Raw genomic sequence first — 25,401 nt, forward strand, 5'->3', positions numbered from 1 at the left:
CTATTTTTAACCCGTATCAGTTAAGTACAATTTAGAAACGCTAGCAACTCTACAATCATATTCATAACATGAATGACAAATCTATGTTGGGCTCCTAAATAGTTAACAATAATTATCTAAATTATTCAATATGTAACAGAAATTGAGATATTACTACTTGCATCTTACACCAGATTTGCATGTTCTCTAATAAAGTGAAAAACGCATCAGGCAAAAAATAACGATAAATGCATTCCCCCCCTTTACACCATACTCTTCCCTCCTACTGGTTGAACGAGCTGACCAATAAGCAAGTTTCATATGAATAACCTAAATTGACAATTTTTCCATTATAAAATCTACTCATATTCTACATCCATTATAACTAAAAGTATTTGGCTTTTCCCATAGTTTTTAGTGGTTTATTTTATTTGTAGAGGAGAATAATTTTAATTTAGAACGTCAAGATAAAGGTTTTGCAATCAAATTATTGGTTTCTATTTCTTACCAGTGTTTTAATCTTTTGGAAAAGAAAAGGATTTTTTATACCTTCCTTTGTTTAATGTACTTCCTTAATCCTAGGCAAAGAAGGGCCAATTTGTATACCTATTATAGAAGTAAGAGGGAGGTATATTTTCTTTTCACTTTTTCACATAATCAAAAAAGTTGCACGTATACTGTTTATATAAAAACTATATTTTTAAAGAAACAATACTATTTAATATATGTAGTAAAAACTGAATGAATCAACATGAACATCTAGCAGTTTACAAGTGGTAGCCATAGGCAGAGTGACCGTAACCGCCATAGCCGTAGTGGGCACGATTCACGTGGGTGTAGGAGTGAGCGTGTCCAGGATGACCGTATCCGTAGTATCCACCATAGTAGGCATCAGCATCAGCCTCAGCGTCAGCTGACCTCTTGCCAAGACCCTGGGGAGACCTGGCAACATAGCTGGTGGCGTGTCCAGGGTGTCTAGCGATTCCAGGACCGTAGTGGTAAGCAAAGGGAGCATAGCCGTAGCCGTAGTAGGCATCAGCGTCAGCGGACCTCTTTCCTCTCAGACCCTGGGGAGATCTGGCAACAAAGCTGGTGGCGGCTCCAGGGTGTCCAGCGATTCCGGGTCCATAATGGTGGCCGTAGGCGAAGGGAGCATAGCCGTAGCCATAGTAGGCATCAGCTTCGGCGTCAGCAGACCTCTTGCCACGGCAGCCGAAACAGGTGGAGGAGTAGTAGGGGGTGGAGACTCCGGGCCAGTTGGGGTAGGCGTTGTACAGGGCGGGGACACCGTAGTGAGCGTCAGCCTCAGGGGCGCCCATGGCGACGGCCAAAGTGGCACAAGCAATCTGGAAAAAAAATAATATATTAAAATTCGCATTTAAAAATTCCAAAAAATTATAAGGTGATTTAACTTTTCTGAAGTGAAGGTTTTTTTGTCAAAACATTGATAAATAGTGAAAAATTTTGTATATTGTTGCATTTCGCTCATTTTATTTATAAATCTAAACTATTATTCTATTTAGAAGATTTTTATGTTATTTTATCCTATTTTTAGAATTATTTTGAGAAGGTAAAAAAATCATTTAGCGTGTGAGATTCGGTTGTCATCATTTGGATCAAATATATATTTAACATTAAGAGAAGAATAGATCAAAATCTTTTGTTTTTAAGTGTAGGATATATTTTTTAACTTTATTACTATTAGTAAGGTAATATTTATAAAAAGTTATAATTAACAGAAATCTTTAAATGGTTTAATTATTTCGATTATATCATAAGTAGTATTTTTTGTTTTAATACACTGAAGAAAATTACATATCGTTTTGCTCTAAAATGAAACATGTAATTTAAAATAATTATTTATGAATGCACTTTATATATTTACTAGCAGCTTCGCCCCTAGACTCTAGGGGCTTTGCCCCAAGAGGTAATAAAAAAATTTGGGCGAAATACGTAAAAGGACCAAGGAAATCCCCTACAAAAAAAGAAAAAAAATAGGGGGATTTTTTGTTTTTTGGGGGGATGGGGTGTCCCACCCCCCAAGAAAATAGCCTAAAACCACCACAGGACCAGTAGGTATATTCCCTGAAGAGTAGAATCCGATCGGTTCAGTGGTCAACGAAATCTTAAGCTTCAGACTAAATACCTTACTACTTTTATATTATAGGATAGAATGATACAGTTGGAATATAATTTGTTTGTAGCTTCAGGTTATCTTAAGGATTAGACAATGGACGAAAAAAATATTTAGAACCAAAAAAAACAAAATAAACCCTTCCATAAATCATTTGTTTAAAAAAAAAAGACAACCCAATCAAGTTTGAATAAAAAAGCCCAAACAGATTTTAGGCCAGCGAATAAGAGATATCCTTCATAACACGTTTGGGACTAGCGTAATTTAAAGTTAAGGTCTCGTCCCTCCAAGGTATCACAAACTATATAACAAGTATGTCATAATCAGTGATTTATTAACAATTCGTGCAAGAATAAGAGACATGTTTGGAAAACAGTAAAAGTGTCTGACTATGACGTCAGAAAAAATTAACAATTAACCAATGAGAGGCCGCTATATATTTTACCATTGTGAATACTGGCTTTTCATTGGTTAATTGTTAATTTTTTCTGACGTCATAGTTCGACACTTTTACTGTTTTCCAAACATTTCTCTTATTCTTGCACGAATTGTTAATAAATCACTGATTATGACATACTTGTTATATAGTTTTAAATTTATATAGTTTAAAATCATGTAAAAGCATTTGAAAACAATGTGAAATGTATAATACAAGCGCACCTAGCATCTAGGTATTCTCAAGGACAAAGAGGGGCTAGAAAAAGAGCCTAAAACCATTGGAAGACTTAAATCTGAAAATAAAATAGCCTAAAACCGTCCATCAGATGAATTATATGTAGCCTTCTTAGAATTGGTCCAGTAGTTATTGAGATCTTAAATTTCAGACAAAAAAGTCTTACTTCTTTATATGATAGGATAGTATGGTTTGCTATAATGTTTTAAACATTTAGTTTCTTTTTTATTTTTTTAATAATATATTAATACTTACAGCAACTTTGAACATGTTGATTCTATTTGTTAATTTTGATCTGCCCACTGTGGAAGTCAGAGCTGCAGTGATGGTTAGGCCCCACGGGCACACTCTTTATATACCATCCCATTCTCTAGGAGCTCATGACGTCATCATATAGAATAGCTCAGTTAGAGGAAGACCTTTAAGTTTTACACTAAAAAATAAAAAACGATAATTTTTACATTTTTTTAAATAATCAATATTTTTATATTTTTTTAATATGTTTTTTTCTATATCTATTTTAATTTTTGTTTTAATATTTATCCCTTAAACAAAGTTTGCCCTTTTGGATATAATACTCATAAGACCTTTAGAGAAAAAAAGAAATGGCACCTTAAACACGGTTTCCCTATGCCACCTCACTTCTCCGGGCTAACATTTACGCCCCCCTCCCCCTCCCAAACACCCTCAGGCTACCAGTTCACCCCCCGGGGCGAGTGAAAAGTTCACGGTTACAGATTTTTTTCGAATCATTTCCTAACCATTTCATATTCAATAATTAGATCATTAAGCGTTGATTATTTTCATGTGTGTGTGTGTGTTTACCATTTAATTGGAAATGAACCATTTAGTCTAGTTTAGTGTTTTAAGTATTTTTTTGCCTAATTAAATATAAAAAATATATTATTCTTTTCAGGAAAAACGTTTTTACAATCTCAATTTTATTAATTGTAGTCGCGGTTCTTTATAAAAGGTTCGGTAGCCGCTAAAAAGCCAACTATGCCTTCCTAAAACTGCTAAAAAACGAAGAAAAAATTCTCCAATATCCAATGTCTTATATATTTGTCTATTAAAATAAGCAGGGTACAGTTTGTGTTATAAGATCTCTCTAACCGCTTGGCCGATATGTTTCTTCTTTTCAGCATAGCTTTCTGGTAACCTCAACCCTCCTCAAGTAAAAATTAAACCACAAGTTTTATCTTTTTTTTCTTTCAAAATTAAACTTTAATTTGGTGGGTAGACCTTTGGGGCCTCTAGAAGCGTAGCCGTAGCTGATAGTCTTTAATACAAACTTAATAGAACTTGAAGGTAAGGGAATAAATAGTCACACTATATAGTTATTTTATGAAAAAAAATTAAATTACTTTTGCCCTAAATCCTTAGATATATAACTAAGGAGAGAAACCAAGAAACCACAATTTTCCATGTATTTAGTTCATGAGTAATATTTTCTCCTAGTTTTCACATTTCGCCAGTTAACAACAAGTAATACCCCCTAAGATCCCGCAAACCACCTATTCTAATGAGTTCTAGGTGAGTTTAGGAAAGATTTGCAGGGATCTCGAGATGGTTTCAGGCTATTTTATTAGTAGGTCTTCGGATGGTTTTATACTGTTTAATGACCTTCTTTCACAAAGTGTAAGGGGCGCAACCGCTATTTCGATGTATGTCAGTTAAAGTAATCATGATGCAAAGTTTGAAATTGATGGCACAATTCTAACATGTCTAAGTTAACGATAAAATTCAACCGTTCCGGACGTACGGACGGTCCGACTATAATTATAGAAAAGCTTCGCTATTAAAAAATGATTGAAGGGGGGTTATAGAAACTAACTTACATATTAAAGGATCTAGTCCAAATATTTTCTCCTTGCAAATCCTGGTTATCCAACAGCAGGGAGGGAGGGGACATTGGACTGCAAATTGCGCTGGTACCCAAAGTTTTATAACCACGTGATCTTGTTCATTTTGTTCTTTTATTACATTTTTATTGTTAGATTCCAAATTAGTAGTGTTTTAACTTTTCAACCAATAATTTTAATTTACTAAGGGAAAATTTTTATAGAATAATTTATTTCTATTGTCTTATCCCTTAAGATTCCTGCCTAAACAGATATAAGAAGCCGGAACTTTATATTATGATGATTCATAGAGATGGTCAAGATATAATCAATTAATCCAGGGCTCGGCAGTTGCGCGTCAGTCGCATTTATGACTCAGTGAAATCGTCATATTTAACTTTAGAATTCAGCGGGATGTCTAAACATGTCGCTAAATAAATCATTTTTTTAATAGAAAATTTATGTCTAGCTCGTGGTTTTTAATCTGAGGCTGATTTATGGTTGAGGCGCGGCTGCCGAGTTCTGAATTAATCAATACATTTTAACCACACCTATAAATTAATGATTAAACAATATATTAAAATAACATTTTTTATTGACAGCAATTGGTTTCTTTTAGGTTTTTGTTAACCAATTAGAAAATATTTTTTTAAAGATTCTCTAATCTGGTAATCCTTATACTAAAGTAACAGGATGTTTGTCTGTTTGTTTGTATGTTTGGACCGAAGGATCTCGCTAACAACCGAATTGATAGGGTTCTCCTTAAAAGGGTAGCTTCTCATAGGTCCCGGGAAGGTTTTTAACTATTTTGGGGGAGGGTACCACCACCCTCTCAAGAGAAATCACAAAAATCTAATTTTTTTATGTTTCTCGATTTTAGAAATAGAGTTCAACGCAAACATAAGCATCAAACGCAACATAGATATATTTTAAATATAAAAAAAAACATTTAAATGCCACTAGAGGCATCTAGGGACGTAGCCGCTAGTCTTTAATACAGAGTAGAACGATGTCTGTCTGTTTGTTTGTTTGTTTGTACCGAAGGATCTCGCTAACCGCTGAACCGATCTGGTTCTCCTTCACAGGGTAGCTTCTCATGGGTCCCGGGAAGGTTTATAACTATTTTGGGGGAGGGTACCACTATCCATCCATGAAATCGCCCCATGAAAAAAATTAACACCTCCCCCCCAAAAAATTAACTAAAATTAAAAATGGGATGGGGGAGGGACTTTTCCCCCCTGAAAAAATTTTGCTTTACTTTTTTTAAATCTTAATTTTTAAAGATGGGTTTTGGGTTTCAACTCCCACCTCCTCAAGTGCCCCTAGAAGTCTCTTGGGACGAAGCCGCTAGTAACCTCATATTACAATTTTTCAAAGAATTGGAAAGTAGGATGTTGCAAATGGGAACCTTATTGGTCCAGTGGTTTGCAAGATCTTATAGTACAGACAGAAAAAAGACATCCTGTTACTTTTAAATAAGAATCCTTCCTTATTCTAAAGAAAACAAGGATGACAACATCCATAAAAGCGAAGCACTGACACGGTAGGACAAACGGACATTAACACTTGTATAGTATCTGAACTGAAAAATCGGAACATAAATGTATAATGTCGAATCAAAATTGTAGGTAAATTTGTTGAAAAACTGCTTAAAAACAGGATAATGTTTATGGACATACTTACATTTTTGGACTTGATTATAGAGTTGCTTCGCTTATAATATTGTTCTTTGTTGTCCCAGGAATCAATATACCAAAAATCAGCTCAAACGGATAATTAAAACACTTGAAAATTTGTTGTTAAAAAAGTAGAAAAATCAACATGTTTAAAATGGACGCACGGACATTCTGGTAATGATTATAGAGTTGCTACGCTTTCTAAATCGTACCCAACTAATACAGGAATCATCATGCAAAGTTTGAAATCGATAAGACAATTCTAACATGCCTAAATTAACGAATAAAAGCTATCTATCTCGTACGGACGTACGGACGGACGGACGGACGGACGTACGGACGGACGGACCGACCCTAATTATAGAAAAGCTTCGCTTTTAACAAGTTAGTCCTAATTAAACTAATTTTAAACTAAGCTTGCCAATTATTAAAAGCGAAGCTTATTTATAATTAGTGTCGGTTCGTCCGTTCGTACGTCCGTCCAAAACGGAGAGTTTTTTCTCTCGTTAATTTAGGCATGTTAGAATTGTCCTGTCCATTTCAAACTATGCATGGTGATTCCTGTAGTAGTTAGATACGATTTAAAAAGCGCAAAAACTCTATAATTATTCACAGAATGTCCGTACGTCCATTTTAAACATGTTGATTTACATTATAAGCGAATTAACTCTATAATCAAGTTCTAAAATGTAAGTATGTACATAAACATTATCCTGTATCAAGCAGTTTTTCAACAAATTTACTCACAATTTTGCTTCGACTCTTATACATTTATATTCTGATTATCCAGTTCTGACACTATACAAGTGTTAATATCCTTTTATGTTACCGTTTCAGTGCTTCGCTTTTATGGATGATGTCATCCTTGTTTAAAATAGATGAAATCTAAGGTTTTTATCAATTTTAAATGAATTTTGCAATATTGCATAATATTAATTTAACACATTTCTTATAAACTCTAGTTCGATGAATTTATTTTAATAAAGAAAAGGGGAGGTAGGTTGTGCTAAAATTCCGTAAGGGTGTGAATTTTAAGGCCTAAAAACAGTAGTAGAACGATAATATTCACTAAATATTTGTGTCTATAGTTCTTTTCAATAAGAAATACACATCTAGTGAATATTATTGTTCTACTACTGTTTTTAAGCCTTAAAACTCACACCTTTAGGGAATTATAGCACAATCTACCTCCCCCTTTATCAAATTGAAAAATCTTAAAAAAGACATAAAACTTCAAGGGTTCCTTAATTGTTATTTATCTCATCCTATTAGAGACAGTTTTCCACGCATTTCAAAAGGAAAAATCATAATAATAGAACCAGCTTTGATGGTTCCTAAGGCAGAAGTTCCGGGCTAACAAAGTGGCAAAGCTTAAAAACTTTGAATGGATATCGGGAAAATATTTACTATAGAGCAGTGTCAACAATAAACTTGATGAAATAGGGAAATCACGAAAACTTTAAAATCAAGCAACCTTTAAAATCACAAAACATTTTAAATCTAGAATCAATCTAGCACCGCAATTAATAAACATATCTTAATGAAATTTGATGGAAATATGTAGAATATGAGCATATTTAATCCCTGATGATTTCATTCGTCAATTGTGAATAGGAATAGAGAAAACTACGAAAACCTGAAAATCTAGGAATCGATCTAGCACCCCAATTAATAGACAAATCTTAATAAAACTTAGTGAAAATATGTAGAAAGTAAAATTGATTATCCCTGAAAATTTCAGCCCTTTATCTTGAAAATTAGTTGAGAAAATCACGAAAACTTGAAAATCTAGGAATCGATCTAGCACCCTAAATAACAGACAGATGGACAAAACAATGTATCTAGATTAGATGAGCATATGTCAAAATAATGTACACTAAAAATTTCAGCTATCTATCTTGAATAGGAGCCGAGAAAATGACGTTTCCCCAAAAATGTTTCTTACGGACATACGGACATTTCAAGTTATAGAGTAGCTTCGCTACTAAAAAGTTATATGCACTCCACATTAAGGAGATAATGAGGTAATAAAAGTTCTCATTTAATTGTTCTAAGTTTAGTTACCAGAGAGAAAGGGAAAAATTCTTATTTAATTGTTATAAGTTTAGTTACCAGAGAGAAAGGGAAAAGTTCTCATTTAATTGTTATAAGTTAAGTTAACAGGGAGAAAGGGAAAAGTTCTCATTTAATTGTTCTAAGTTTAGTTACCAGGGAGAAAGGGAAAAGTTCTCATTTAATTGTTCTAAGTTTAGTTACCAGGGAGAAAGGGAAAAGTTCTCATTTATTTGTTCTAAGTTTAGTTACCAGGGAGAAAGGGAAAAGTTCGTATTTAATTGTTCTAAGTTTAGTTACCAGGGAGAAAGGGAAAAGTTCTCATTTTAATTGTTATAAGTTGAGTTACCAGGGAGAAAGGGAAAAGTTCTCATTTAATTGTTCTAAGTTTAGTTACCAGAGAGAAAGGGAAAAGTTCTCATTTATTTGTTCTAAGTTTAGTTACCAGGGAGAAAGGGAAAAGTTCTTATTTAATTGTTCTAAGTTTAGTTACCAGGGAGAAAGGTAAAAGTTCTCATTTTAATTGTTCTAAGTTTAGTTACCAGGGAGGGAAAAGAGAAATCTAATTTTCATTTGTAGAAACGAAGTGTTTGTGTTCCTTTCTTTCTGTCTGGGAAATTATAGAGAATACGAATTTAGTTTTAGAAGGTTAAGATACTTTACTTTATTTTACTACCTCATTTATTGACGTCCAAGGGCGGAAATAAAGGGGAGATTATCCCCCCCCCCCAAAAAAAAAAATGTCAAACCATTATTATTTCATAACCCTAAAATTTTCGAAATACATTAGATTACCCCACTCAAACCTTTGTAACCCCCCTTTAAAAAGGCTTGGAAGTCCTTTACCCCATAAATTTACTTCCATATCCTTTCTATGTTTCATTTTTAAATTGTAAAATTGCATTTACAATACATTTTCGATACTATTGTACTTAATTGCCCTCGTTTAAATTACAGATTACTTATGGATTTGTACTATAAAATGCAGAATTTCTTGGCTTATTAATGATCATCTAGTAAAACTACCTTTTATTTAGACTTAATATCCCTATTTATTACAGATAAATTAGTTTGTAAGTTTCCATTAGTAAACTGTACTGTTGTTTCTTGATCAATCTATCTCATTAACCATAAAAAAACAATGATGAAATCATCAAAAAAATTAAGACTCGACAAATCCAAATTTCAAATAACCAAATCTAAATATTTATCTTAGCTGAAGCCCAATCGTATTACGAATCAACATTTCAAACCATTTGAAAATTAAATTAAGGTATATGGTGTATTGAAAAAAAAATCCTTAAAGTTGAGTACAAAAAGAAAATGTTTGTTTAGGGATATGTCGAAAAACTTTTGAAGAACTGTAAAATAGTTCAAATAAAAATGGATAGCCAATTAAGTGACATAAATAATGTTATCACAATGATAATAATACTGACGAACGGACAGACACTAGTTGTAAAGTAGCTGCAACAGAATTAAGCTGTGATATTGTGGTATCCGCCTTGGTTAAATGGCAGACACCCGAGTTCAAATGACTACGGCAGTGCGAACAGACGTGGACACATATATTATAGAGAAGCTACGCTTCTCTAGCAATCACTAAATAATAAACAGAGTCTATTCAGATGTTACTTTATTCAGGGTCTAAGGTTTACTAAAGATGTACAACATAATATAAATACATATGGATTAGGAATAGAGATAGTTAAAGGTAAATCATACAAGTAAAACATAGATAGTTGCAATGGTTAGGTAGATGGCTATCCCTGTCCGGGGGAGGCAGGATAGCCCATGGAACAGCACAATAGGTAGATAAGAATAGAGGGGTTGAGTGGTAGGTCTGGGTACTAAAAGGGAAGGTTTGATGATTACTGTGACAACAACAGTCTGTGTGGGTGGTGAATCTATCGGGTGAAGGAAGGCTTAGAACCTTTATCCTCAGGGCTGAGGTGGTGCTGATAACTTGGTGGTTGAAGGGGAAGGTTCCGGTGCTTAAGAAGGGAGAGGGAGGGGTCACACCCCTCCCTCCACTTGCAGGACAACTGAGAGATGAAATCAATACCGTTATCTTATATATTTGCAGGTGGCTTTACAATTGTAGAATAACAGGATTAGCTGGGTGCGTAGCATCACTATAATATCTTGGTTTCCGCATGGCCCAGAGCTGCCGAATACCACAATATAAGTAACATTTTATTATCCTACTAGGGGTAGAATTTCTTTCTATGGGCGATTTATGTTAGGAGGGTGATTATCATAGACGTCCAAGGGGGAGGGGTAAAGGGGTGATTACCCCCCCATAAAATTTTAGATTTTCAATTTTTACCCCCCCCCCAAATAAAAAAAAATGCCTCTTTAAAATAAAGATTACCCCCCCCCCTAAAAAAAAATGAGCTTGGGTTTGCTGTAGGCACACCCCTAAATTTTTATTTTCAAAATTTTACCCCCCCCCCCTCCCAAACAAAAAAAGCTTGGACGCCCCTGGTGGTGATAACCTTCCTGAAAAATAGTTTAAAAACTTCACAGGACCTGTGAGAACACACTACATAATAAAGGAAAACCGGTTCAGTGGTTACAGAGATCCTGATAATTGATGTACTGAAATTTAGTTTCCGAAAGTGTACCTAGCGTCCGCGTCCTATCTCAAAATTTGCTACTAGCTAAAAAAGCTTCAAACTTCCAAAAAAATCAAAATTTTAAAAATTTAAGTTTTGAATGTATAATGTATAAATCGCTTTGTTTTCAGAAATTGACCAAAGTAGCTGAAAATAGGGTCTGCAATACACTTTAGGAAACTAGGGCTCGAATAGGAAATCCATTTTTAGCTGATCTGATAATTTTATATAAGTCTTATATAAAGTAGTGAAGTTTTATGTCTGAAGTTCTATTTTAAGAAATGCTTCAAGGGGTAATTTTAGAGTATTTGGATTTATGCCTTGGTATGGTATTAAGCTATTTTTCTGTCTTAGAAAGTGCTTATTTTCATCTTCTTTTCAACCCTTAAAAAGTATCTACTAAACCGCCCAAACATATCAGATAAGCAGATAATACTTTCTTGTATTCATTCGAATCCGGTGGATAGGAACCGGTTCTTATCCATACGAAAAAACTATGTCTAGCATCGTATTACATCCAGCTTTCTACGAATATAGAAATGTACAATCATAAGATTAAAACCAGTTTTTTTCTATATCCGCAGAAAGCGGTTTATAATACGATCAAAGAAATAACTAATAAGTCTTATATAAAGTAGTGAAGTTTTATGTCTGAAGTTATATTTTAAGAAATGCTTCAAGGGGTATTTTTATACTATTTAGATTTATACCTTGGTATGGTATTAAGCTATTTGTCTGTTTAAGAAAGTGCTTATTTTCATCTTCTTTTCAACCCTAACAATGAAGAAATTTAAAAAAAGTATCTACTAAACCGCCCAAGATATATCAGATAAGCAGATAATACTTTCTCGTATTCATTTGAATCCGGCGGATAGGAACCGGTTCTTATCCATACGAAAAAACCATGTCTAGCATCGTATTATATCCAGCTTTCTACAAATATAAAAATGTACAATCATAAGATTAAACTCAGTTGTTTAGTTGGTGCCTTCGGCACCTCGGGGCTAAAAAAACTAGTTTTAATCTTATAATTGTACATTCTATATCCGCGGAAAGCCGTTTATAATACGATGCGATAAATAACTATTCTAAATACACACAGTCTAATAGATATAATAACAAGGATGGCAACTTCCATAACTATCGAATTAACAAATATAAAGGAAACAAAAGCAAAAACTTCTATTTGACATAGAACGATAATTAGATTAAACTTATAGAAAGAACCAATCAGGGTTTTAAAATAGTATTAATTGTGTTCAATGACGGCCCAGATTTTGTATTGGGTCGGATGTAAATACACAGCTTAGGCCCTACAAAAGAGCAAAAGCAATTTGCTAGCAGACGAGAAGGGTATCCACCACTAGGACCAGGTAATTGTCTATACTGATACATTTATTGGAATACTCAGAAAAAAATATGTGATTCATCTTCAAACCTAATTTCTCACTTCCCAAACAGACAGACAGCCAAACAAAGTTATAGAGTAGATTATCTACCAAAAAACATACAATTATGTAAGCACATGTTATTATGCATGTTGTCAACAGGTCCACCTGACATTTACCACAAATTTCAATCCCAATAAAGCTTTTTATGTCTTCCCTGTGTATTGTTAAAAGCAAAGCTTTTCTATATATAGGGGTCGGTCCGGGAAAGTTAGCTATTTTCGTTTTTTAAGCAGGTTAGAATTGTCCTATTGATATCAAAATTTGCATGATGATTCCTATAAAAATTTGGTATGATTTAGGAAGCGTATCAACTTTATGATCGTGACACAAAAAAGTCCTTACATTCATTTTTAAAAAGCTGTTTTTACTTTTTGACAACAAATTTAATATGTTATAATTATCCTATTCATCTGATTTCTGAAATATTGATCTTTGCTTTTATGGATGTTGTGATCTTTACGTAAATGTTTTCTTTGCTCTGATTTTACAAGATCTGATAAAAAGTTTATGGTTCAAATAAATGATTCTGATACATTCATGTAAACTCTTGTTAACCTTTAAATGTATCTAACAAATGTTGATATATTATGGTGCTTTTCCTCAAAGTACTTAGCGAGCACTAAAAACCCCTCTCCCTTAATTATGCAAATTTGGGGGGTAGTTTTTTTACTTTCTCTAACCCTGCGGGGCCTTGCATGGCTACCCTTTGTCCAATATGACCTAGCCTAACCTAACCCAAAGGTAACCGAGCGAAGTGTCTCGAGAATCAGCCATGTGACATCATAAAAAAAAGGGAAGGAAGTTTCTCTGCTCGATTATGTACTTCGAGGTAAACCGACGATTTTATTTCAAATTTGAGAGCATTATATTTATATTTAGTTTCAGTGGTTTACATTGATATATAAACAGTGGATATATATTTGCTTGTCATTAATATTCTAATTGCACCATGAATATGGACTATATGACATTTAAAATTTAGTTAAAAATCTCTGAACTTTAAAGACTGCCAGTGCTAAGTCTAACGAAAACGGTGGAACATGCTCGGACAAAATTTTTACCAACAATAGAAGGCCTAAAAATAATCTGGAATAGTAGTAAATACTTAATGATAAATAACATTTATCTCGTAGTGCACGTAAATGCGAGAAAAAGACTTATCTTTTCTGTCTAGTCAAGGGAAGTTCTTTCTGATCAACAATTCTATTAAAATCACGCAACTAATTCACGAAACCTTTAAAAGTTTTGAATGTTTGGGATGATTCAACTATTATAAAAAAGGGTTTATAGTAAAGTAGATAAGGGTTTAAATTTGCTAAAGCTCATCACTAAACCTCACTATTAGATAAGAAATTAGCAGACCGTTTTTCAAAACAAACAAAAGAATTCTTACCAAACAATTCAAAAGTAGGGAGATTTAAAAAATATTTTTAATTACTTCGTAAAATTTAAATCTTAAATTTTTTTTCTTTTCCATAATATTTGTAACTGATTAAAGACAAAAAACAAAATATTTTAATAAATTTTTACTTTGATGCATTTTCAAACACTTTTATTAACCCCTTAAAGCAAGTTAAGACAAAAGTTTCATATTGATTCAATGATTAAAATACATCTTACTTTAAAGCTCAAAAATAAAATTCATTGTTCATTACTTATTAAAACAAGGATGACAACATTCATAAGCGAAGCGCTGAAATTGAAGGACAAACATACATTAACTCTAGTAGAGTGTCAGAACTGAATAAACTGAATATTAATGCATATGTCTACAAAATTGTGAGTAAATTTGTTGCAAAACTGATTAAATACATGTTACTGTTTAAGGACATAATGACGTTTTTAGGACTTTATTATAGAGATGCTTCGCTTATAACACTTTACCTTGTTGTAATAGGAATCAGTATTCAAAAAATCTGATGACTAGGATAATTTTAACATACAAAAATTTGTTGTAAAAAAAGTAAAAAATAAGCCTGTTTTAAATGAACAAATGAACTTTCTGGTAACGTTTATAGAGTTGCTGCGCTTTCTAAGTGGTACCTAACAGCTATAGGAATTAGCATGTAAAGTTTGAATTGATAGGACAATTCTAACCTTTTTAAATTAACGGAAACAGCTAACTGTAATGGAAAGACGTAAGGACTTACGGACCGACCATAATTATAGAAAAGCTTCGCTTTTAAAAAATAAATAAACATAAAATACTAAATTCTATTTGACGAACACCTTAATAACAAATAAGCATAAAAAATATATATATTGGTGCCTTACCACAAAGTTGCCTATTAAGCACTGATCCCCCTCCTTATTAAGATTATATCTTTTGGTTTCCTTAATGCTATACCAAAAGGACCCCACGCCTTTGATTGTTTACAATTTGTTTTAAGTTAATGGTGGGGAAAGGGGGGATTCTGTGCTCTACAAGGCACTTTGGGGAAAATTACCCATTTTTAAATTCTGTAATAAGTTTGTAAATTGTTAATATTCGAGAAGATTAGTTGTTTTTATGTTCAATATTGCAGGACATGATAAATCATTTTATGATTTCAGGGAAGCTCCTTATTTACATTTCCTATTTCGACACTTCCCTCCAACTTGTTTCGCAATTAGAGGCAAGATAATGTCAAGAAATACCAAATTAAACCACAACATATATTATAAAATTTAGGATTTGGAAAAGAATAGTTATGTAGTTCAGAATTTTATTGATAGGTGTCGTAAAAACTTTTTTTATGTACAATTTTTTGATGAGATAAATATCTAAACAATCTTAAATATTTTTGAAAATATTACAGCTATCCACTCTTTGGGATTTTCAATAAATTTTATTCACTATTAAACATATAATTTACCAGTAGTCTATGATTTAGATAAAATATATAAAATATGTAAAAAGCATTATTCAACTCGTTCATCTCAAAACTGAACATGGAACTAATCTCTGACTATCATTTTTGCATGGCTTGTAGTAAAGTGAGCAAAAACTAATAAAATAATGCTTGAGATTCTTATCAAATTCTGCCAAAAGTTGCATAATCTCATCATCTAGTTTTAACTGGAAATCTATGAAATCAGCTCTAAAGCATTGTTTGCCAGAATAGCCTTCCCTTGTCCCTGTGTCTAGTAAAGCTGGATCTTGGCTATTCCTTATTATTTATGGACCTTCTTACACCACTTAAAACGGTAAGACATGTACGTTCAGCTGTTTGGCAGATGCAAGCCTTTAAAGATCATAGATTTTGGAGATAATCGTTACCAGGAACATTTTACCGTAAACTGCACTAGATCAGACATATTTTGCATCAACATACGTTATGATTATGAAAATACGACTATATTCCTATGTTGATATAATAACTACATTAACAAATATTTTTGGCTTTAACTAAGTACTTATTTATAATTTACCTATTAGCGGCAACGTCCCTAGAGGACTTTAGGGGACCTAGGTGGGAGGGAAGTCAATCCCCCCCTCCCCCTCCTCTTTCAAAATACCAATAAATTTTTCAGGACATGAAGCTATCCTGTAAAGAAGAACCATATCGGTTCAGTGGTTAGCGAGATCCTTCGGAACAAACACACAGAGACAGACACACAGATATAATTTTCTCTAAGGATTATAGAAAGCTTCGCTACAATCAGATGATATTATCTTTGACAATTTTATACTAAGACTTTAAAAAAAAACATTGAAAAAAACTATTAAAGCTTTGTATATTTTTTAATAAATAATCAAATAAAATTATATAGATTTATTTAGCAATTTTTACTCCTTTATCTTTGCTCTTTTTTCTTTTGGATTCTTTGTGTCCCTTTTCTTCAACCACAGGTTCTGTAAACTAAAATTTAGAAGACACTTTTAATATAATAAAAAATAACATTAAACGGGTCTACCATTGATCAATCAAAATGAATACTGGCCTGCAATTGGTAATTTAGTCCGTTTATTGGCCTATCAAAGGTAATTTGTATTGTATGGCGTCATTTTTTAAAGGCCATATAAAGAGCTTAAAGTTAAAAATATTTTAATATTAGACGGTTTCACTAAAAATGACTTGTCAAAAACAAGACCCCCCCTTCTTAAAAAAAAAATTTATTAGTAATAAGGGTGGGTGGGTAGTTTTTCTTTTGTTTATTTATTACTTTTGGTTAGGAATGTTCTAATGTCGTATGGGTGAGTTGCACTTGGACTGAACAGTCAACTTGTCCTTCACCTCATACCCGTGGTACAGTAGATTACAGACAACCAACTCTCTGTGATGCACGACCTTTGTCTGAGAAGTCCTAACTGTGCATGGTAACGAGTTGCGCCTGTTTTGGGCCAAGGCATTCCCCCCACTCTAACTATTTACGTCGCGCATCTGACATAGTAGCAGTGGAAACCATTTTTAACGTCTTTAGTTATGACGCGATGTCGGACCGAGATTCGAGCCTAACACCTTCCCGACGACGAGCGGATGCGCTACGTGTTGAGCCACGGTCACGGGTTAAGAAAACATTGGACTGTGATTTATAGTGGAACTTGTACAACTACAATCTTTTGATTATTAAATCAAATTTTGATTGGGTTGTACAAACCTTAAGCGTTCAAACCTTTCAACCATTACTTTTTATATAAACTAGCGGCTTCGCCCCTAGCCTCTAGGGGCTTTGCCCCAAGAGGTGATAAAAAATTAAGGCGAAATTCGTTAAAGGACCAAGGAAATCTTCTACAAAACATAACGGACGGACGGACAGACATCAAGCTACTTTGTATTATAGATAAGGGATAAATTTGTTTATTGTAAAGGAGAACCATGAGCAGCTAAGTGGTTACCTAGATCCTTCGGAACAGACACATAAAGAAATAGACATCCTGTTACTTTTACATAAGTATACTTTGGATTTATCTTAATTGCAAAAGAAATTCTTCACTTAATGATAGACATTAAGAAGTCAACAAGTGATTAAAATAATTAACTCGAGTAATAACAAAAAGGTTAAATAAGATTAATGGGAGAAAATTAACACCCATTTGTTATAAAATACTGACTAGCAAATAAAAAAATTAACAAGGATGGCAACATCCATAAAAGCGAAGCTTAGAAACGGTTGGACAAACGAAAATTAACACTTATAGAGTATCAGAACTGAATATGCAAAATACGAGTATATAAGATTAACTAAATTTTATGTATATTAGTTTCATCCGCTAAAAAGGATAGTGTTTAAGGCCATACTTACATTTTTGGGACTTGATTTTAGAAATGCTTCGCTTATATAATTTTACCTTGATGTTATAGGAATTATTGTTCTAAAAACAAGAAGAATAGAATAATTATAACACATAAAAAATTATTAAAAATCAACATGTTTTAAATGGACGTATGGACTTTCTTGTAATGCTAATAGAATTGCTAAGCCTCCAAAAACTGTTACAGGAATCACCATGCAAAGTTTGAAATCTATAGGACAATTCTAACATGTCAAAATTAATGAACTTCAATAAATATAGGTATATGTCAATCTCAGGAACATTTTACCATGAAACGCACTAGATCCAAAAAAAATCATTTAAACACAATATCTAAACGTTTAAAGTTTATACTAAAATGTTTATTTAAGTTCAGACGTTGAGCCAAAAGTTGTATTTGTTTTAACTTACTTTGGTTTATGTGCATTAAAATAAAATTGTTGGAATAATCCTTCAAATTGACAATTTTATATCCGCAGGGAGGGATCAGACAGTTTAGTGTAAATTTAAATGGTCCCCAAAGTTTAATAACCACAATCTCTTATTTGTTGGCTTACAGCCTATAACCTAACCTAAACTAACCTAAAATAGTTTTTTTGATGTGCCTCCCCCTTTTCTTCCCCTTTACACTCAATCCCCCCTACTATTACCTTTGCCTCTGTATGTTTCTCTGGGGACAAGGTCTACTGCTACGCGCGACGTGATTGGTCAAAAAAACACTGTCATTAGTTGTTTTTATCATGTCTGGACAAAGTAAGGGAGAAAAGGTTAAGGGAAAGTCGAGTTCACCAAGACTTTGCCTTAGACTGAAGGGGGGGGGGAGGGGGGTACCCAAATTTTAAAAATTAATAAAAATATTTCCAAGAGAATAACGCCGAGTAATTTTGTAATTCATAATAGTGAATCAGTTTATCTTCCATTGTCTTGTCCCTTAATATCTTTATACACCTATAACTTTTTCACATGACATTGCTCTATGCAAAATGCGAAGCAACGGTAAGATTTAGGTTTTCCATCCCCCAAAAGTTGTTAATCCCTAGTCAAAAAAAGATCCACACATAAACAATCTTTTAACTTTTAACCAATTTTTTATGGTACAAACAGTTGTTTCCCTAGCCTTTAGGGGCTCCTTATTCATAGGGGCTTTAAATAAAAGCTTAAACCGTTCCCAACACTTAAATCTGAATATTTAATAGCCTAAAACCATCACTGAGCTTACCTAAAATAGAGAACCCAATCAGTTCAGTAGTTATAGAGATCTTAAGCTTCAGACAAAGACCCTTACTACTTTATATAATACTAGCGGTTTCGCCCCAGGCCTCTAGAGGCTTTGCTCCAAGAGGTAATTTTAAAAAAAATGTACTACTGGTGCTGCCAGTAGTTTTATGTGAACTAACTTCCCAATAAACAAAAAAAATTGAGGGGGATTTTTTTTTTTTGGGGGGGGGGGGTTGAGGGTGTCCCACCCTCCAAGAAAATAGCTTAAAACCACCACAGGATCAATAGGTATATACCCCGGAAGAGTAGAATCCGATCGGTTACCGAGATCTTAAGGGACAGACGGACAGACAGACGGACAGACATCAAGCTACTTTGTATTATAGATAATAGGATATATTGCTATGGTCGAAGCCACTAGGAATCCATATAAGACTAGTCTAAAGGCATTGAGGAATGGGGTTTTCACTGACAATAAGTGCGATGTTGTCGAATTACAGGGATATAAAGGGATAAGACAACGGCCAATAAATTGATATACATCTACAATGATGATACACAAAATTACTACTTCTGTACATTAGAATTAGTGGTTGAAACGTTTGGACACTTGACGTTATGAACTATCCAATAAAAATTCAATACAAGTATCCAACGTTGTTAAGCCAACAAATATGAAAATGTTAATAAAAGCTTTGGGGACTTGTTAAAAAAAACCACCCATTTTTTCCTTTCTTCGTGGTGAAATTGTCTAAACTAAAACTGAGGAAGAGTCGGGTAAGTTGAATTTCCAGAGGAGATTATTCTAAAAAGGTTTAGTGCATTCGGAGGAGTACAGACTAGCGGAGTATAAACTAGCGGAATATAAACTAGCGGAGTATAAACTGACTAGAGGTGGTGTCTCATTTTAGACAATGGGGTGCTTCTATCAAAGGCGTTTGAAATGTTTTTCCAGTATGGCTTTGAAACCGATTAATATCCGCTATATCAGAACCGATAATACAGACATAATGAATAATCATGTATATCATCATATTACAAACAACTTTCTATGAATAATAAAATAAAAATCATAAAATTAATACCAGTTTTGTTAGACCAGGCCTTTGTTCCATCTGGGCTAACAAAACCATATCTGCATGCGCAAAAAGCTATCCCAATTAATAATAACAACACTTTCCATTAATATGTTCTGTCCTTTTATGTGTGACGTATATCTTTGTTCGTTTGTTTAGGCATGTCATAATTATCCTTTCAATACAGTTAGGAACTGTAACAGTTAGGAACGATTTAGAAAGCGTACCTCATCTTTAATTAATACTCTACCTGTGCATTTTTAAACAAGGATGACAACATCCATAAAAGCGAAGCACTAAAACGGAAGGACAAACGGACATTAACACTTATATAGTGTCAGAACTGAATAATCAGAATATAAATGTATAAGAGTTGAAGCAAAATCTTAAGTAAATTTGTAGAAAAACTGCTTTGTACTTGATAATGTTTAAGGACATACTTACATTTTTAGGACTATATTATAGAGTTGCTTCGCTTATTACATTATACTTTGTTGTCCCAGGAATCAATATACCAAAAATCAGATCAATCGGATGATTAGATCACATAAAAAATTGTTGTTAAAAAAGTAAAAAAATCAACATGTTTAAAATGGACGTTCGGACATTTTGGTAATGATTATAGAGTTGCTACGCTTTCTAAATCGTACCTAACTACTAAAGGAATCACCATGCAAAATTTGAAATCTATAGGACAATTCTAACATGCCTAAATTAACGAAATAAGCTATCCGTTACGGACGGACGGACGTACGTACGGACCGACCCTAATTATAGAAAAGCTTCGCTTTTAAAAATGATAAACTGAAATGCAAATGGAATCTGCTGAATGGAAAAACCTCTTTTAACTTTAAAGCTTTTAACATTCAAAACTTTGTTGGATAACAGGAATTAAATTTCAACACTAATGTTCTAGGATTAAATGTTTTATAAAAGACTTGAAATCAAATAAAAGTATTGAATTTCTCACTTTTTCATTGTCTAAGATTTCATGAAGCTTTTTATAGTGACTATAAAAAAATGACTCAAAAAACGTGTGGCCTACCATTGGTCAATTAAAATGTATACTTGCTTGCCATTGGTATTTTAGTCTGCGTAGTGACCCATTATCAGTTATTTGTATTGTATAACGTCATATTTTTATAGACACTATCAAGAGCTTCGGATTCATAGTAAACAACCTATAAACATACAACCCCTATCCTCTCTTTTTTGATTCATGCAACCATGCAAAACTGAAAATTCATCAAATTGGTATCTTAATTTCATTTTGTTTACTTAGCTACATCTGCTATGGATATCAATCTTTAACGGCATTAGATGTGACCCATACTTGACAATTATCGAAAAATTTTAAAAGTTTTAGTTTCCAAGGTCCAAGAGAGCCATTAAATTTTTTAGAACCTATTTATAATGCCTATAAAAAATGACGTCATACAATACAAATGACGAATGATAGGCCAATAAACAAACTAAATTACCAATGGTAGGCCAGTATAGAGTTTTATATTCATTATGAATAGTTTCATTTGTTTACCTTAGCACCAGCCCCGACTTTATTGACCTGAATGACTTGCTCCTGATAAACTGGTCCACCTGACCAGCCATACACAGCTGCTCCTGGAGAATAATAAAAATAGATCTAGTTCCAAAATCAGAATATTAACCTATGGCATAGCATAATAGTAACATGTCGGCTTGCTGTCTGGAATTTTTTGGGTTCGAGGATCGCACTGCATCATAATTGAGGTGTTAAAATGGTACTGCTGCTATGTCAAGCGCCAGATATTAATAGTAAGAGTAGGGGGAAAGCCTTGGCCCAGAAGCAGGCGCACCACATTACAGACTTTTATACAAAGGTCGTGTAATCAAATAGTTATTTGTCTGTAGGGCGAATGGATGCTTTACATAAAGATAAGATACAACAAACCTGCAGTTGGATTATACGCAGGCACTGGCTGGGATAACATTGAGGCCTCCAGGCTATGCATCCTAGATAGATAGATAGATAGTTAGTTAGTTAGATAGATAGATAGTTAGTTAGATAGATAGTTAGTTAGATAGATAGTAGGTTATATAGATAGTTAGTTAGATAGATAGTTAGTTAGATAGATAGTTAGTTAGATAGATAGCTAGATAGATAGATAGTTAGTTAGATAGATAGTTAGTTAAATAGATAGTTAGTTAGATAGATAGTTAGTTAGATAGATAGTTAGTTAGATAGATAGCTAGTTAGATAGATAGTTAGTTAGATAGATAATTAGATAGACAGTCAGACAGACAGATTGATCGATAGACAGTCATACAGATAGATAGAATATAGATAGATAGACAGACAGACAGATAGATAGATAGATAGACAAATATGTATTTTCAGTTGTTAACATATTATGGTGGAAAAGATTTGTCTAAACTGACCAAGCTAAATTTGCTTGATTTATATCACTAAGAGATATATAAATCATAGAAAAGCCTAAATATATTGATAAATAGTGAAAAAATGTCCAGAATAATGATGGAAAGAAAGTTTGTAAACTTCAAGATGAAACTGAACAAATTAAGAAAATATTAAGACTATATTGTGCTTTTTTAGTCTTTTTTGTGGTGAGCTCTGTATAAGCCCACAAATATTTTGTTGTACACAATAACTCTCAATTAATAATGTAAATAAAAAAAAGATTTGTTAATTTATAAGTTGTTTGACACTGTAATGTTAAAAGTATTTTTTGGCACCGAGTTATAGAAGCGAGGTTTTTCTACTTTTACGCACGTTCGTGAATTTGTAACAGATGGCACTTACTGTTAATTCAGACATTTTAGGGTCTGTTTTTAACTTAAGTAAGATAAAATTTATAAAATGTATCAACTTTATCATCATTAATAAAAAGTCCATTTTTATCATTTCATTTTTTATATATCATGATCATCTGGTTTACTTGCTTTTTAAACAACAATTATGTATATTGTTAAAATTGAAGCATCACTTTAATCAATTTATAAAAGGAAAGTATATCCTTATGGGGCGTCCTGTTTATTATTTATTTTGGGATAAATTCACATTGAATTTAGGTATAATAATTTAGTTTTAGGTATAAAATGCGTTGTTATGTATTGGTTTTAACATTGGATTTGTTCAGCTTCGCTTTAATGAATGTTGTCATCCTTGTTCAATTTTCATTTAAATAGAACTAAACATACATTTCATGGAAAATTTTGTATAAATTATTCAAATTTAGCTTCTTTTGCTTGAAGCCTACCACAAAGAAGCTAAAATAGCCAATTTTGGTGAATTAATCTTTCAAACTAAAAACTAGGCTTGGTCATTTCTAAATCATTTTGTGTTTGTAGTATAACATAGATTATAAATATTGTATAATGTCTTTTGTCAAAATCTTAAGATTTCAGAAACTATTGAACTGATTCGGTTCTCCTTTTAAGGTGAGCTTCATATAGGACATGGGATGGTTTTACGCTATTTTGTTTTTGGATGTAATGCTAAAGGCTATTTTTGTTATTTTGCCCCTTACCCATTTAAATGAAGAGCCCCTTGATGCTAGTGCCGCAACTGCTAGTTTAATATAAAGAATTGATTTTAAACTTAAATTTGTTTTAAATTAATTTGTTCAAAACTGATTTTAAAATTGTTAATTTTATCGCCTATTGTTTAAATTGACATTTATAATTATGTTGACATTTAACTCTTTATTATATTTAGAATTTTATAGATGAATAGCTTAATTGTTTGGTAATTTCCCTTTCAATTCTAATGAACCACTCTCCCCCCTTCTTAGAATAATTGTGACTGTGACTTATTGTGAGGCATTTTAAGCTTAGCGGCTAAGACCAGAGTGGCTGCATCGCTGGTGAGGCAAAAAAAAATATTTTGAGAAAAATCCTCTAAAATGACATAAAAAAATCTACAAAAATTAATTAAAATTATAGGGTTATTAACACAAAGAATCCACCTCAGCTAACTTTAATGATTATTTTAGGTTAGGAAAGACCTGACAAGCGAGAAATCCCAATGGGTTATTATGAGAGTAGGAGGAAGGTTTATGGGATATTACGGGGCTATTAAAGGTATTATACAAATTGATTTTAGTATAAAACAAATAATTTTGGACAATTATTGTACATTGATCAATAAACAACTTTAGGGGGTAAAAATATCTCAAAAACTCTCTTTTTCTTTTATCATTCTTATTATCAACAAGTTCTCTCATTCGTTGGCCTAACACTTTATTTAATGTAATTAATATGCGTTTATTTTATTAATTAATCAACCTACTGTCCGAAACAATGTGATGATAATTTTTTTAAAAGTTTTACAAAACGTGTTTGAACTTTGAAGACAATTTTGTGTAATAAAGCTATTCATCTCTATACACTGCATGATAGACTCGAAATAAAGTATTACCAAACTTTACCAATAAACTGTAAACAAATATGATAAATATACAAGCAAAATAACAAGTTAATGTTGAGATTCAATTCCTTCTCGTTCCTTCTTAAGCATAAAATGAATTTGAAAATTTTAACATAAACTTTAATATCCTTATCAGGATGTTGATTTTATATGTCGTCTTTATGACAGGTGAAGATGAATATATTTCTTAAATTATGTATATAAAAAAATATTGTACGGTAATATCAAATTAAATTAAAAATAATTTATTTTTTTTGTTTTTTTTTGTACCAGAATCATCCCTGCAATAAAAGAAGAAAAAATTTATTTTGTTTTACATAGCAGACTAAATGTATTATGATAACATACAACGTCTCTTTGTGAGTTCATATTTATAATATTGATTTTTATAAATGAATTAATGAAAAAATATTTGTTTGAAATTTGACTAAATGTCATATTGTATAATTTACTCGGGCCCCTTGCCGCATCTTTATCGGTCGGGGGTGAGGGGGTGGTGTTCAACGCCCCCTCCCCTATTATCTGAGCCACTATTAGAGCTAGAGGTATTTCCACAATATAAAAATTGCTCCTAACAAAAAATAACCCTCTAAATTTTTTGAAAAACTATGATTATAAGTTGCGACTCTCCACCCCCCCCCCCCCACCCTCCCCTTCTTATCCCCAAGTGTCCCTAGAGGATTTAAGGGTACGTAGCCGCTAGTCCTTATATGGAAATACAGGATGTATGTATATCTGTCTCTAGCAAAGGAACTCGTTATCCGCTGAACAGATGTGGTCCTTGTTTTTTTTTTGTAAAACTTAAATTAAAAAATAGAGGGGATTAAATTCTAGTGCCCATAATGATTGCTGGGGGCGTAGCGTTTTTAGCATGGCAAGCATCGTTTTAGAATTAAAAAGAAAATAAATTTTTCAGTTAATAACAACCCAACAAATGATGTCTATAGCAATTTGATCAGCTGATTGGTTTTAATACTAGATGTTTTTTTAAGTAGCGCAGCTACTCTAAATCTAGGAAATA

At 32.8% G+C, this 25,401-nt stretch overlaps 2 protein-coding genes across 2 annotated transcripts in view; both read right to left on the reverse strand.

The window, feature by feature from the left end:
* Positions 1-654: 654 nt before the first annotated feature.
* LOC145312218 (uncharacterized) lies at positions 655-3,178 on the reverse strand. The gene is made up of 2 exons (XM_080151441.1): positions 3,042-3,178; positions 655-1,325 (listed from the first exon to the last, which is right to left on the reverse strand). The coding sequence occupies exons 1-2, from the start codon at positions 3,054-3,056 to the stop codon at positions 747-749; spliced, it is 594 nt and encodes a 197-aa protein (XP_080007567.1). The 5' UTR covers positions 3,057-3,178; the 3' UTR covers positions 655-746.
* A 12,944-nt stretch (positions 3,179-16,122) lies between these two features.
* The window catches only part of LOC145312220 (uncharacterized), a 46,580-nt gene continuing 37,301 nt past the window's right edge, over positions 16,123-25,401 (reverse strand). Inside the window, exons 6-8 of the mRNA XM_080151443.1 lie at positions 21,885-21,946; positions 21,492-21,574; positions 16,123-16,266 (exon numbers count right to left, since the gene is read on the reverse strand). Of these exons, the coding sequence (XP_080007569.1) occupies positions 16,180-16,266; positions 21,492-21,574; positions 21,885-21,946 (232 nt within the window). The 3' untranslated portion in view covers positions 16,123-16,179. The remainder of the gene's footprint in view (positions 16,267-21,491; positions 21,575-21,884; positions 21,947-25,401) is intronic.

The sequence above is a fragment of the Acartia tonsa genome, chromosome 2 (genome assembly GCF_053477335.1).
Source record: "Acartia tonsa isolate MP-2025a chromosome 2, ASM5347733v1, whole genome shotgun sequence".
In the NCBI taxonomy this organism is placed as follows: domain Eukaryota; kingdom Metazoa; phylum Arthropoda; class Copepoda; order Calanoida; family Acartiidae; genus Acartia; species Acartia tonsa.